Consider the following 16006-nt stretch of genomic DNA (forward strand, 5'->3'; position numbering starts at 1 on the left):
CCGAGGCTGCTTCGTATCGTCCGATTACCTTACTAAGTATCATGGGTAAACTCTGCGAGCGGATTATGTACAGGCGAATTCTGTCTGAAGTTAATCGACTAGAACTCATTCCAGAATATCAACATGGCTTCACAAAAAGTAAAGGAACGGGTACCCAAATCTTACGGACTGGGAAAGTGATTACCGACGCTCTAGCTCAGGGAAACAGCGTAGCCATGGTCTCGACTGATCTTAGTAAAGCGTTTGATTCGATTAATCACGCGGGGCTAAGTAAGAAACTGTTCGAAGCTGGAATGGCAAATAATCTAATAAAATTAATTGAGAATTACCTTTCAGGCCGAGAAGTGCGTGGAAAACTTCGCACGTTGTACGGAAGATCAATACCAGTTCCGCATGGGGTTCCCCAAGGCTCCATTCTGGGGCCAATCTTATTTAATCTATATGTAAGCGATATACCCAAGAATAACATAGCTGGCTTAACGTTATCACAATATGCTGATGATTTATGCATTCTTAATGAAGCTTGTCGTCCAGATACTGCATCGCGACGTGCAGCATGGGCTGCCAAAACGGTGATCAACTATTATAAAGAATGGGGTCTGAAGTGCAACGTCAGTAAAACGGACTGCGCCATGTTCACTAACAAAAGAAAATACAGTCGGACCATACGCCTCCAACATGATGACTTACCAATCAAATCTATTATCAAATATCTTGGAGTACACCTTGACCAAAGATTAGTTATGAAAGACCATGTAAAAAATACAGTTAAAAAGGTTAAACAGGTTCGCGGTATGCTGGCGCCAATTATAGGATGGTATAGTAAGGTCTCTCTGGAGACAAAAATCAAAGTGATAAAAGCGACTCTGTTACCAATAATAGATTATGGCATAGTTCAACTCTACCCTAGGGTGAGTAAATCTAGATTGACTGAATTAGAGAGACAATACCGCATGGCATTGAAAACAGCTGCTAATTTTCCGCGTAACACGAGTTCAGAAATAATTTGGGAGATGCTTGATGAGGACCCATGGTACATACGTGCTAGAGACCTCCATGAAGACATGCTCCGTAAGTTAAAGGATCAGCAAATTCCGGGTCTTACGCAACCTGGGGACAGATATGATAAGCCAAACCACCATAATCCTATGTTGCCTAGTCTGCGTACTGGTGAAATTGACTATGTGTGTAAACCAGAAAGAGGAAAACCACTATCCAAGCGAATGGCCCCACCTCGTATCCCTGTTATTTAAATGTACATACATAGCTTTAGCGTGAGCCAGTTCATGTCTGAACTGAGCCCCATTTACTTTACATTAGATCTTTTTGATACCTAAGACATATATGTAAAATAATACTGCTTGCACTTGGCGGGCCATAATTCTGTAACATAAATTATATAAAATAAAGTTTTATTCTATTCTATTCTATTCTATTCTTTTGACATATTAAGATGGTCATGTATAATATCATGTACGGTACCAATAGAGAGATTGGTTACTTGTGCTATAGATTTTACCTTCACTCGACCATCTTCCAATATAAGTTTTTCCACTTTATCAATATTTTCTTGTGAAGTAGCTACTACAGGCCGGCCAGGTCTAGGGTCATCTTCAATACTCTCCCTTCCGCGTTTAAACTCGCTTGACCACTTTTGAATGGTAGATAAAGAAGGAGCAGACTCACGGTAAACACAATCCATTTCCTCTTTTATGGTTTTTTGATTTTTACCCTGTTTTGTCAAGAATTTTATCACGCATCGATGTTCTAATTTAGTTAACATTGTCAATTCGCACATGATTTTCATGTTTGTTCAGCAATTGCAAAAAAACAAAAGACTATCTCGGTTCGAATTATACTTTTTTTTAATGTCAATGAATAAACCTTAGCGGCCAGTAACGAAAGAAATTTTAGAAGAGGTCGTAAGATATCAATACCGAGAATATTTTGAACGCCCCTCGTATGTCCTATATGATTCCACTTGTTTAAATTAAAGTAAGTATTATTTTTGTTGAATGAAAAATATTTGTTAAAGGAGGGTGGGCAAATTGGCCTAATGACCAATAAGGACAAGCTATATGTCACTGGATAGCTTATTCTAAGTTCTAATACTTTTACTATGGCAGATAGTCCCAAATCTTTGTGTGAAAAAAGTTATCACCGCAAAAAGTAGTGTGAGTTTAAACGTGACTGTATAGTTTTTTTCGGTACTAAGTTCCTGTGTCGCAGATCATTAAGGTTTTGTTATTGTGGATGATTTGGTGTCACGATATTTTAGTTTTTTTATTCGTTTTCTTATGTTTTTTTGTGTCATATTTGTTTTTTTTAAACAGAGATTTGACAAGTCTCGTCATACAAAAAAATGGAGTATATAAAAAAACCTTTCCAATGGTATGTCGCTTATTCTTATTGGCTCATAGGCCAGTGTCCATACAAATCTGCCCATCCTCCTTTACAATTTTTTTTCAAAGTAAGTGCTGGGTCGTAGAAAAAGTATTGTATGCAACGTTGTTTAACTGAGTCAAAAAATACTCGTGGCGTCTTTATTAACAATTTTCGGCTTCGCCTCAAATTGTTACTCACGCCACTCGCCTTTTTTGACCCCTCTTAAACAACGGTTGCATAAAATACTATAAACAGGGAAGCGGTGGTGTTATTCGACCGAGACAAAGGCTCCAAAATTGAAGGACACGGGTAACAAATTGGTTCAAAACTTAGATTAAGGGCAGGGTTCGAAAGGATAATTATCAATGATAGTTATCTTGACTATTTTCGTGTGTTTTATGTCTGATAATTATCGATTTGATAATAACCGAAAATATAAAAAACGCCCCATTCATTCAAATCTATCAAAGAATTCAAAGAGAATAAATATAGCACCATCCTGCATCCATACCTCGGATAATTATCCGATATTTATCGCATTATTGTCTGTGAAAACTTGTCAAAAAACAGCTTAAGGCACAGTTACAGAGTGTGCAGGATTATTTTTTTATTCATTCATTCATTTAATCCATTGTTCTCATGCTCATCAGTACAATAGGTCTTACATTTAAATAGTCTTCGTAGGTGCATGACACCCTGCTAGGGCGTACAATATAGGATATATATAACTAAATTAGGCCTGCTCACGTCTCATGAATCACCCTGTATATCTGTATATCTGTATGTGTAACTCTATGGTTTACTATGGGTGCTAATGCTGCACTCTGGCGGCAGAACATCGCAGGAATATCTCCTATTACTCGTCGTGCCAATACTTTTCTTGGACAAGTAATAAGATGCAAATTATGTCATGTATCAGGGATGTTGCGGATGCCGATTTTTTGACATCCGCGGACGCGGATGCGGATGTTATGATAGATACATAAAAACGTCAAATATGACATTTTAGTAATTTTTATTTCAAAAAACCGGCCAAGTGCGAGTCGGACTCGCGTTCCAAGGGTTCCGTACATTAAGTCCCACTCACGCTTGACTGCTCATTTCTAATAGGTTTTTTTGGCTAATGACTTAAATTACCTAGCAGTCTAGCACTTACACCGATGCTAAGACGTTCCTGTACCGACTTGTTCGACATCCGCATCCGCATAAGCTCCGCATCGATTTTATGCGGATGCGGATGCGGATGTTGAAAATAATGCGGAAGTTCCGCGGTTGCGGATGCGGATGCGGATGTTCGCAACATCCCTGTCATGTATATTGCAAAGCCAATCTAAAATGTTACCTGTAGGGTTGATTCCTGCCGCTTCCCTTAATTTGCATGACGGGGGAATCGCGGTTGGTCTGCATATCCAACTTGCGAATTTGCCTGTTGACATTATAAGAACATATTTTACTACGTGCCAAAAATGGTTTGATGTTTTCACAACTAACTGTTGTTTAAAGGAATTAAAATTAAATGTTAAACGTTTTGGTGCCACGCAAAACACATATATCGATAAATAAGTAGTTAAATGGTAGTTTCTATTTATCTACTATTCGAGACTTTATAACTCATAAAAAAATGAAAATTCTAAACACGACCATAATGCGAACTATTGTATTCTGTAATAGAATAGAAATAATTTATTCGATAAAATGGAAAATTACACAAAACAGAAAAAAAAGGAGAAATACTTGTTTGCTTCTAAACAGTTGTCATTGCGCCCACCATGACATTTTTCTGTTTGGCCCTATTTGGTTGGCTGGTAGAGAACGCCACAAGGCATTAAGTCCGCCTTTTGTACTTTTTTTGATGTGCAATAAAGTTTAAATAAAAGTTTGGACTTGAGTAGTTGGGTTACACATGCCCAGCCAAGGCATAAAAAACCTGTCTAAACAGGCAGTGTTTAGGAATTTTTGACCGCGACTGTACTTGTAGATGTACAACTTTTGACGTGGAACGTGGAGTTATGTTTTAAGCTTAAGAATAAATTGAAATGTGTAAAAATTACTGTCTTGGGTGAGACTTGAACTCACGGCCTCTGGATCGATACTTCAGCGCTCTGCCATGTGAGCCACCAAGACCTCATCCATAGCCAGCAAATCAGCCGCCAGACAGCAGACGTTTCAGATGAGTTATATTTTTCGTATAGTTTGTAGCTTTCTAATAGACCCCGAAGGCTAATCCTATTGTCTATTGTTAAGAAAAACCGCTCGTGCCACGTGCCACAACCACCTGCATAAAAAATCGGTACTTCGGTTACTGAGTGCCGGCGAGTCGAACGCTACAGAACCAGTCTAAAATGTGTCATCGAGATGCGTAACAAAGGCGCGTTATCGGAGAGCGCACCTACACTGGTTTTGTGAGCGTTGGACTAGCCCGCGCTCAGGTGCCAAATAGAATAATTAGGACCCTTTTTTGCAGGTAAGTAGCACGTGCGGTTTTACTGAACAATAGACAATAGGATAAGCCTTCGGGGTCTACTAGAAAGCTACAAACTATACCTGTCCTTGATGTAGAAAAGCAGATTGTTATGCACGGCGTACGCGGGTCTCTCTCGCTGCAGTTTGAACAGAATCATGCCGGCGTCGTGGCCCGCGGCGAACAGGTTTAAAGTTGGATGCGAGGCTAATACCCAGTAACTGCAACATAGAACACAACATTATTATTTTAGGAACGTATGGAAAATAAATAAAAAATACTTAGTTCTCAACTCCTAGCATTTAGAAACGCTAAAGCTTTGGATTCCTCCGAAAACGGTGCCGTCATATTACGGCCGCTATATAGCGTTGACTGACGTCACTAGAACGTTGTCTATGTAAACAAGATGGCGCGGTTTTCTAGACGGCGTTACGTTACGTTGATTGTCAACGTAACGTAAGATGACGGCCGTCATGACCTTGTCGATAGTTTCGTGAACGTTTTATTAGATAGCGGTGACGCCATTTTGAATAAATGACACGAGATTTGAATAAATGATTCCGTACTACGATTATTTTCCTCTTCTGATGATATTTCATCCTCCAAGTAAATTATAGATGATCAAGCAAATCTTGTCAGTAGGAAAAGGCGCGAAATTCAAATGTTCTATGGGACGTTATCCCATCGCGCCTACATTTTTCAAATTTGCCGCTTTGACCTTGGTGGATGACGGTGTGTTATGACGCCGTGGTACTTTCCACATGTCGCCACCGTAAAGACGGCCGTCTTTTGCTGCCGCTATATGACGGTCGTCATATGACGGCACCGTTTTCGGAGGAATCCAAAGCTTAAAACCTCTAATTCTGAGGCGTTTTTGGTTTTTATACAGATGTTCGGCGCAGTTCAGGAAGGCGAACGATATCGATTTCACCCCCGTCTGGCAAACCAAATTTGTCAGTAAATAAGAACAAAAAAACTATACACGTCCCTTTTATTTTGGGTGCTAATACTTGCGTATAACAAAGACAGTATGATTCTTTCTGTCTTGATACTTGAGACCCTGGTGAAAAAAAAATATTTTGCATAATCTAATTATTACAGAGCAAACTTTATCACTTAACAACCAGGAATTGGCCGTAAAGTAGAAATCGTGTTTTTCACAACTGACAGTTTCTTCCTCCTAATCTATATATATAAACGTGAAAGACCTGACTGACTGACTTAAATCAACGCACAGCCCAAACCGCTGGGACTAGAGAGTCTAAATTTAACAAGTAGGTTCCTTATAAGGTCTAGGGGTCCACTAAGAAAGGATTTTTCAAAATTCATCCCCTAAACGGGTGAAATGGGGGTCCAAAGTTTGTATGGGGAAAATATACTAATCCACGGGTACGAAGTCGCGGGCAACAGCTAGTTGTATATACGAGTTTAGATTTAAATCATATACATATGTGTAAGGTGTATTTCGGTAAATCCAAATGTCGAAAACCGTCGGATAATTTCGAAAAGGGACTCTTATAATAATGATATTTTGGTTGATTTTAATTAGATTTTCGGAACAATCCGACATACAACAACATCATGGCTGAGTCGAGCCCCTTTTTAACATCACGTTGTTTTGTTTATATGTAAACATAATTTTAATTTGTTCTTAAGTGTTTAAGATTTTATGTTTAAATGCTTAGACTAAATACACATTATTAGATCTAAGTAAGTATGTTCAAATGTACCATTAATGTGATGTTAAATAAAGTTTTTCTATGTCTATGTCTATACGAAGTTACCCGAATACACCCTATATAAATAAATGTTCCTACCGTTCGTGTTCGCGCCTGAACGAGTGCAGACAGGTCCTCTTGGTCATGTCCCAGACGCGTATGAACTTGTCCTCGCTGTTGGACAGGATCAGCTCGTGCCGCGCGTGGAACAACACGCACGACACGTTGTTGTAGTGCCCGCGGCACGTGTCCACTTCCCACGCCTGCGAGAAAATAGTCAACATCACGGCAAAACCTGCATACATACATCTGCCAAGAAATTCAAAGGTGTATGTCGTCAGCAGGGATGTTGCGAACATCCGCATCCGCAACCGCAACCGCGGAACATCCGCATTCTTTTCAACATCCGCATCCGCATAAAATCGATGCGGAGCTTATGCGGATGCGGATGCCGAATAAGTCGGTACAGGAACGTCTTAGCGGCGGCGTAAGTGCTAGGTAATTTCGTCATTACCTATAACAACATCATCTAGATCCAGAAAAGTCGGCGAAGTTACTGTTTATTAAATATAAAGCACCTATATTCTTGCTCAAATACTAAACGTTTCGTTTTTTTTTTAATAAAAAAATACTAAAAATGTAATATTTGACGTTTTCTAAGTACCTAATCTTGACATCCGCATCCGCATCCGCGGATGTGAGCCTTTAAATATCCGCATCCGCATCCGCGGATGTCAAAAAATCTGCATCCGCAACATCCCTGGTCGTCAGGTGACAAGCAAAACTCACTAATTACTAAAAAATATTTCAACAAAAATCAACCTTCTTTTAGACTAATATGGTTCACTATGGCTATGAACTTGTGGTGGTAATTAGTGAGTTTTGCATGTCACCTGATGATGTGAAGTCCCCAATCCGCATTGGGCTAGCGTGGGGACTATAATCCAAGCCCTCTCGCGCATGAGAGGAGGCCTGTGCCCAGCTGTGGGACGTATAGGCTGTTTTTTTACGGTCAAACCGAAATAATAGGGTATTTGACTACTAGTCAAATCAGTTTATTTTTAGGGTTCCGTACCCAAAGGGTAAAAACGTGACCCTATTACTAAGACTCCTTTGTCCGTCCGTCCGTCCGTCCGTCTGTCACCAGGCTGTATCTCACGAACCGTGATAGCTAAACAGTTGAAATTTTCACAGATGATGTATTTCTGTTGCCGCTATAACAACAAATACTAAAAACAGAATAAAATAAAGATTTAAGTGGGGCTCCCATACAACAAACGTGATTTTTGACCGAAGTTAAGCAACGTCGGGCGGGGTCAGTACTTGGATGGGTGACCGTTTTTTTGCTTGTTTTGCTCTATTTTTTGTTGATGGTGCGGAACCCTCCGTGCGCGAGTCCGACTCGCACTTGGCCGGTTTTTTCGTACTGTCAAAACGATTTCGCTTCTAAGGAATATACCTATATGAAACACTAGCATATGACGTCACGATCAAATTATCTACCCTTTATAGTTTTATACGGGTTTTAAAATAGAAATTGTGTCTAAAAATAACAGTTGTCTACGTTTCTCTATTAATCTTCTGGTGCTTTATTTCATGCATAGTGTAAAATAATTTATTTTAAATACAGTCAAATACCCTATTGTAAAATTGTCATATACGAAGAAAAAGTGGTCTGGAAATGAACCAGCGTCCTCTGCTATCGACATAGTTGCCTAAGCCCCTCGGGCCACGGTGGCATGGGTCGAATTTTTCTAAGTATTTGCAATTTTCTCAGAACTTATGGCGCCCCTTGTCCCTTATGGCCCTTAAGATTGCCATACCATTGAAGCGGAGATGAAACGAGTGCGGGAATCTACCTTAGGTACATAAACTTTAAGCCCACTTTACCTTGGCATCGTTTATACGCTACAGTTTCACTAGGCGGTCGTCAGCGGCGGACACTATGAGTGGTAGAGTGGGGTGGAACGCTGCCCAGTCGACTCTCAACCTTAGATATATGAACTTTAAGTCCACTTTACCTTGGCATCGTTCATACGCCACAGTTTCACTAGTCGGTCGTCAGCGGCGGACTCTATGAGCTGTAGAGTGGAATGGAACGCTGCCCAGTCGACTCTCAACCTTAGATATATGAAGTTTAAGTCCACTTTACCTTGGCATCATTCATACGCCACAGTTTCACTAGTCGGTCGTCAGCGGCGGACACTATGAGCGGTAGAGTGGGATGGAACGCTGCCCAGTTGATTATCAACCTTAGTTACATAAACTTCAAGTTTACTTTACCTTGGCATCGTTCATACGCCACAGTTTCACTAGGCGGTCGTCAGCGGCGGACACTATGAGCGGTAGAGTGGGATGGAACGCTGCCCAGTTAACCCTCAACCTTAGATATATGAACTTTAAGTCCACTTTACCTTGACATCGTTCATACGCCATAGTTTCACTAGTCGGTCGTCAGCGGCGGATACTATGAGCGGCAGAGTAGAATGGAACGCCGCCCCGTTGACTCTCAACCTTAGATATATGAACTTTAAGTCCACTTTACCTTGGCATCGTTCATACGCCACAGTTTCACTAGGCGATCGTCAGCGGCGGACACTATGAGCTGTAGAGTGGGATGGAACGCTGCCCAGTTGACTCTCAACCTTAGATATATGAACTTTAAGTCCACTTTACCTTGGCATCGTTCATACGCCACAGTTTCACTAGGCGGTCGTCAGCGGCGGACACTATGAGCGGCAGAGTGGGATGGAACGCCGCCCAATTGACGCCGCGGTCGTGCCCTTCTAACACATGCTTTACTACTGCGTCAGCCTGAAACAATATGATACAGTTAACATTGCGAATTTGTTCAAAAACTAGTTAAAGTGACGAGACAACCCTTCCTCTTAATTTTACAGATTTCAACCCCCTAAGGAGATGGATGAAAGTCACAAAGTGGCCAGGACCCCATGGCAAAAGGAAGGCGGGAAAACCCATAACAAGATGGTCCAGGGATATCATAGCCACAGCTGGAGAAAATTGGCTAATCAAGGCTAAAGACCGAGAAAGGTGGAAAGATATGGAGGAGGCCTATACCCGACAGGGGTCCTTAATATAGTAAAATAAACAACAATAATAATAGAAAACTTTTATTATGCAAACTATTTAAGGAAAAATAAAAGGCTTAAATAAATAAATAAAAAATAAAAAGGAGATGGTAATGATTTTTATGTATTTCGTTTTATTTATGTAAAGCCATCTGTGTGTCAAACTTCATTACAATCCGTTCAGCAGGTTTTGAGTGACTGCGCAACTAAAATCCAAACTAACTTGTTACACATTTCACATGAGCGAATAAAAGGCTTGAAGTGGAATATTAGGTAACATAGCTGGCTACTTCAAAAATACGCAAGTATGGTTAACATGAGTATTTAATTATAATTTATATAGGCACTTACAGCTTTCTTGTCCTGCAAAAAACACCGCAAAATTAGTTAACTAATTGGATATTTGCAGGTATTTACAGATGTTAATTATAGTGTGTGACCGAATCGAAGTGACCGACCGAAAAAAAATGTACACATACGGTGGTTTTTGCAAAGGTACTAGAATTTTGTTTTTTTTTTGTTATAACCATACACTAATTTATTAGTTACAAGACTCCAAGACGCTATCAACCCAGCGTCCTGAAGCCCCATTCTTGTTCCGTAGCCTACTGAAGTCCCAAACACAGACAAGCTGGTCCGCCACATACCTGTCCAAACAGATCAGTGGCCTGCGGGTTCCTAAGATGCTCAGCCAACCCAGCGGGCCCCGGAGCCACATTCTTCTTCCGCAGCCCGCTGAAGTCCCACACACGGACGGACTGGTCCAGAGACGCGGACACGATCAGGTCGTCCGTCGGGTGGAACTGCGCGCACATCACGTAGTGGTTGTGCCCGGTAAGGACGCTGATGCATTGACGGGATTGCCAGTTCCATATTCTGATTGTCTGTTGGGAGAAAGTAGGGACAACAATTTTTCGACTTTGTTTTGGATTAGAATAAATTTAAAAGTAAACAGCATCGTTCGCAGACGTTCCTGCTTGTTAAAAATTAAATTTTGTTTTGGATTCTGGCTTTAGTCGCGGACTGGGCGCACGCGGCCTATTCAAGTTTATACATTATGATCGGTTGCTGCCGATCGCGGGCTCCAATCCGCGGCCTAATAACTAGTGATAAATCAAGGTTGTAAGGGATTAAAATTAGGAGTTTCTCATTACTCATAGAAATAGAAAAAGATGGAGGAGGCTTTTTCCCTCAAGGGATCACACATCGTGAAAATATAATAAAAGAAAAGTCAATTTTATAACGGATGGGCGAGACACAAAGCTTAAATAATAATAATTACACTATGCTGATCCTAGAGGGGCGAGACTACTAGTAATACGTAAGTAGAAATCAGGGATCGGAACCGGTTTTTTGCAAAAACTTAGAAATAACCATATTTTTCTAATTATTTTATACTCGAAATGTAGGACTCAGTTGTGTTTTTAGGTTACGACTTCGTATTATTAGATTGCTCAATTAGAAATGAAGTAATTAGCAAAGAACGAAAAAATACTGTTTCCTTTCCCATACAAAAAATACCGGTATCCGATCCCTGCTAGAAATAAAATTTGTAAATGGATTAAACTATGAAACTTTTTTCTGACTTACCTGGTCATCTGAGGCACTCAGGATCCACGGGTACTCATGGTGGAAGCATGTGGTGCGGATGTAGTCCAAATGTCCGAGCAGTGTGAAAAGGCAGCGTCTTTGCTTGTAGTTCCACACCTGAACGGGTAAATCAGTATTTTAGGATTGTGTCATGTTGATGAATAATGGTACGACCGGTCTGGCCTAGTGGGTAGTGACCCTGCCCGTGAAGCAGCGGTCCTGGGTTCGAATCCCAGTAAGGGCATTTATTTGTGCGATGAGCACAGATATTTGTTCCTGAGTCATGGTTGTTTTCTATGCATTTAAGTATTTGTGTATTATATATATCATTGTCTGAGTACCCACAACTCAAGCTTTCTTGAGCTTACCGTGGGGCTTAATCAATTTGTGTAATAATGTCCTATAATATTTATCTTTATTTATTTTATTTTATTTTTATATTTAAACACACATTACACATGCAATGGTTTCTTATTAGAAATAAAAAGTAATGAATGGTGATTTCAATCTGACCCTTCAGATTTGTGACATGAAAGAATATTTATGAGTAATTCTTATTCTTTTATTCAATTAGGGTCTTAGGTTAGGGTTTTACAATGTGAGTATAAAAGTAAAATATAAAACACTTACAAAACATTACAAAAAAATATAAACACATTATAAAAAATCTAACCTAGGGTGCCGCCGGCAGCGGGCGGGGCAGGGCCCAAGCTGCCGGTGGTCAGGGCCGCAGAGTGAGGAACCGACGTACTATACGAGCCGTGTCCAAAATTCTTTATTATTACTAAATATGTATGGTATTTTTTATTGATCAGTTTTTTTTTAAGTTTTTGGTACATAATTTTCTTATTCAAATTGGGTTTTTAAAAACATTCATTGAGTAGAATAGAATAAAATGATAAGTCATAGCGATAGCTCTTTTCAATATCCTGTATCAAGCAAAGGTTACCAAAAAAGAAAGTAAATATAATTATAAATAAAGTTTCAAACTTAAGTTTTACAATGGTTACATCAGACTTAGTTAAGCGCTTATTAAACTTCCTGATTTAATTTCTGATAAGAGACAGGATGATGTGGAAAAGCAATGTATTGTACATGTTATAGATCAATATATACAAAAACAAACTTAATGAAATAGATTCAATAAAAGTATGTCCTTGTTAGAGATTACCGCCAATAATATTTATGTCACAAAATATACAGAAGAGTTGAAATGTTAAATTACTGATAATAATTATTCAGGTTCAGATAAGGCAACACTGATGGGGACTGCAAAGTTTACATATCATTCTTATCTTCATATGGGAACATTCTTAACTGTTGCCAAAATTATATATCATTTTGTAATGTAATTGCTGAATAGTCTAGCAACCAGCACATAATACCATCTTCTAAAGTCTATCACAGAAAACAGTCTCAATGTAGTGTATCAAAAAACATGTTGTAGATATTCATCCAATGACACTTCCTGTCGGCATTCAAAGACCTTACCTTGATTTTGTAGTCATCTCCTCCGGACACAAATAGGGGCTGTTGGATGTGGAAACAAATGCCACGTACAGGGCCATCGTGTTCATCAAATTTCTCCAGCAATGTACACATACGATAGTCCCACAGCTGAATCACCCCATTGTGCAAACTAGCCAAAACCCATGGTCGTTTGGCATGAAATGATATGCCTTTAACCCTCGCCGACTTTGTCTCGAATTTCGTCAGCATTTTCACGCGAATTTATGGAGATATTCAGTTAAATTAGACTCTTACAGAAAGATACAAACGATCGACATGTCAAACCGGCTGACGTGACACGTCCAAACAGGGATGTACAATGCGAATCGGTAAAATAAAATAATCGGTTTTTCAATCAGTCGTCCTTTGAATAGAGTATCCGAACGTAAATTATATGGTAGATGCTAATAAAGTTAATGTCATACACGAACAATACTTATGAGATTTAAATGAAATTAGTGTAATTAGCATCACATAACAACATACCCCCTCCAATACGTAACTTAAAAACATTACATACTTTTAAACTTAAATTTAAACAATATCTTTTCAGCTTGCAACTGCCGTGTTCTTAGCGTTCCATGCAGCTTAGCTATATAATTTATTGGTAGGTATATTTTACTTACTTCCGGCGTAATACGGTGCATAAAAGATTTTTTTTTTTTTTTTTTCTTTTGTTGGTTAAAGCCGTCAATCGTTGCCTTTTCTGTAAACCTATTTACAACTACCAACTCACCTATTTTATATTATAATTCTTTATTTATTCGAGTTCCCTTTTTTATGTATATATGCTCCACTATATTTAATATTATACTAAATACATGCTTTGCCTGACTATATATATTTACATATTCCCAACCCACTCACTTCCATATCAAATTTCACTTTGTTTCTTTTTCTTTGTCTTCATGTATAAGTTTGTAATTTGTGTTAAATATTAATTAGGTACTGAATCACATTTTGACACTGCCTTTACTGTTCTGAGCTATCTTCTTGCCCTGGGCTCCACGGAAGACCAGCGCTATAGCATATATATTATGTTACAGCATATGCTGAGTGGTGTCCATTTGTAGCCTCTATAGCAGCATCAATACTACGATTATTATTGCATGTTAGTTTAAGCTACTAATAGTTTTAACTGTTTAGTGTATAAGATCTTCTTTCTTAAATGTATATGTGTGGTGCTGTATGTAGATGGTTTTTGCAATAAACGTTTTTCTATTCTATTCTATTCTATTCTACATGCAATGTATTTAAAAAAAAAGTCAATGTGACGCGATGTCAACAAAGATTGCCTGTGGTGGTTTGTTGCAAAAAGTTGATTTGCCCGCATTTATTGCTGTTTGTTTGTCCTAATTTTAGTAGTATTTCTCAGTACAGAAAATTATAATTATGCAACATTGTTTTTATTCACTTTGAGACACTTATCGATAGTTTTGAGAACCACAACATAACCTCTACTAAACATGAACGTGAGTGAAGAAGATTTGAAGGAAATTGGGCAAATATGTATTCCCGGTATGAGGCTGAGCTTGGCCGACAAGGAGCACATCGCTGGGCCCGGAACGTATGAACTTAAAGGTTACATTTATTCTACATTGACTGGAGTCTTAAAAATTGAAGAAGATGAGAAATCCAAGGTAATCATTTGTCCTAATAATACTGAATTACCGTAAAAATATTCTTAACACAAGATCTACCATATATTTATTACCTAACTGTGTTTTTTAGGTCAAAGTCATATCCGTAGAAAGTCCAAGAACACCAAGCATTCTGCCAAAAGCCGGTGACATAGTCACAGCAAAAGTAACAGTAGTAAATTCCCGAATGGTGCAATGTGTCATCCTGTGTGTTGGTCCGTCAGTTCTGGTGAGACCGTACAGGGGCATTTTGAAGAAGGAGGACATCAAAAGTACTGATAAGGACAGAATTGATCCTTACAAATGTTTTCGTCCAGGAGATGTGATATTGGCTAGAGTTGTATCCTTTTTTTAACAAATTTAAATAATTATATTAGTAAGCATTAGGTGCAATATGTAGAAATAATAAGAAAATAGGAAGAAATTATTAATTTTACACTATCAGTCGGTACCCTAATGTTAAAACAATGGCTTAGCTTCGACATATTCTCAATTCAGTGTCAGTATGAGTCATGGTAATTTAAAGGGTACCTTTGACATTACATATTGTATTTATAACATGGGCTAGCATTCAGTTTCTTTTTATCACAAAATCTTGAGGCTAAATAGAATACTCCAATTTTTTATTAAAATAACAGTTCCTCAACAATAATCTCAGCTTCCAATGACAGAAATCCACTGGTACCACATATCAACAGCTGAGAATGAGCTGGGCGTCGTCATAGCAACAGCCGAGGGATCCCCACAAGGCGTTGGAATGGTCCCCATCAGCTGGTCAGAGATGCAGTGTCCTAAAACACTGGTTAAGGAACCGAGGAAAGTGGCCAGAGTTATCCCGGACAACATTATGAACCAAAATTTGTTCCCAGCTAAAGTTAAGAAGGAAGTAGTTGAAATTAAAGACTAAACTAATAAAAAGATTTAGTATATTACTTGTTTTAATACAAAAAGGCTATGATTGTTAAATGAACATATATGTGCCTCATCAATCTCATCATAAAACCTATTCACCAAGTTTTAAGTAAAATGGGGTTTAGTTAATTTATTGTTTAGTTTGTCTTTTTATTCCTATTCAATTCAATAATAAAGTTTTAAAGTAAAACTGGGTATATATAATTTTTGCGCATATTTATTGCACAGTAAACCCAGTAATATATGTACATTATGTAACTGAACGAAAAGAAATTACTCAAACCCTAAGCAACCTTTCCTATGGGACCAAACCCGAACTGAAAATTGACTCTCCCATAGGATATTTCAACATCAGACCTGAATATGTATGTATACTGGGTCAACCAAATCTTGTCAGTAAATAGGAACAAAAAAAACTATACTCATCCTTTTCTTTTAGGTGCTAAGTGTAAGACAAAGATAGTATGATTATCTCTGTCTATGTTTGCTTTTCGTTCAGTTACTGTATAAGAGTTGTGGAAGGAGAAAAGTAGGAAAGCGGACCCCGTTACAGTACGGGACAAACGCTAGGAGGATGATGATGACTGTATAAGAGTTGCGTTTTATAAAAGGCTTGTAAGAGACCTATAATGACTGTTTGTCTCTCTTTCTAACGTGTGTTAACTACGACACAGAAAGAGAGGTAAACAGCGATCACACGAG

The 16006-nt window shown here is 38.7% G+C and overlaps 2 protein-coding genes across 2 annotated transcripts in view; one reads left to right on the forward strand and one right to left on the reverse strand.

Moving 5' to 3' along the window:
- The window catches only part of LOC134657534 (coatomer subunit alpha), a 49919-nt gene extending 36870 nt beyond the window's left edge, over positions 1 to 13049 (reverse strand). Inside the window, exons 1-7 of the mRNA XM_063513110.1 lie at positions 12735 to 13049; positions 11244 to 11360; positions 10301 to 10537; positions 9241 to 9378; positions 6664 to 6827; positions 4930 to 5067; positions 3728 to 3811 (exon numbers count right to left, since the gene is read on the reverse strand). Of these exons, the coding sequence (XP_063369180.1) occupies positions 3728 to 3811; positions 4930 to 5067; positions 6664 to 6827; positions 9241 to 9378; positions 10301 to 10537; positions 11244 to 11360; positions 12735 to 12962 (1106 nt within the window). The 5' untranslated portion in view covers positions 12963 to 13049. The remainder of the gene's footprint in view (positions 1 to 3727; positions 3812 to 4929; positions 5068 to 6663; positions 6828 to 9240; positions 9379 to 10300; positions 10538 to 11243; positions 11361 to 12734) is intronic.
- A 1024-nt stretch (positions 13050 to 14073) lies between these two features.
- LOC134657655 (exosome complex component CSL4) lies at positions 14074 to 15315 on the forward strand. The gene is made up of 3 exons (XM_063513217.1): positions 14074 to 14392; positions 14484 to 14732; positions 15051 to 15315. The coding sequence occupies exons 1-3, from the start codon at positions 14219 to 14221 to the stop codon at positions 15297 to 15299; spliced, it is 672 nt and encodes a 223-aa protein (XP_063369287.1). The 5' UTR covers positions 14074 to 14218; the 3' UTR covers positions 15300 to 15315.
- Positions 15316 to 16006: the final 691 nt, after the last annotated feature.

Source organism: Cydia amplana, chromosome 20 (genome assembly GCF_948474715.1).
Source record: "Cydia amplana chromosome 20, ilCydAmpl1.1, whole genome shotgun sequence".
Lineage (NCBI taxonomy): Eukaryota > Metazoa > Arthropoda > Insecta > Lepidoptera > Tortricidae > Cydia > Cydia amplana.

Bases quoted from the DNA above. Each gene is read 5' to 3' on its own strand.
- LOC134657655 (XM_063513217.1), top strand. From the start codon at position 14,219: ATGAACGTGAGTGAAGAAGATTTGAAGGAAATTGGGCAAATATGTATT. The intron at 14,393-14,483 runs GTAATCATTTGT...TGTGTTTTTTAG, and splicing joins AAGAAGATGAGAAATCCAAG to GTCAAAGTCATATCCGTAGA. The intron at 14,733-15,050 runs GTATCCTTTTTT...CAATAATCTCAG, and splicing joins ATGTGATATTGGCTAGAGTT to CTTCCAATGACAGAAATCCA.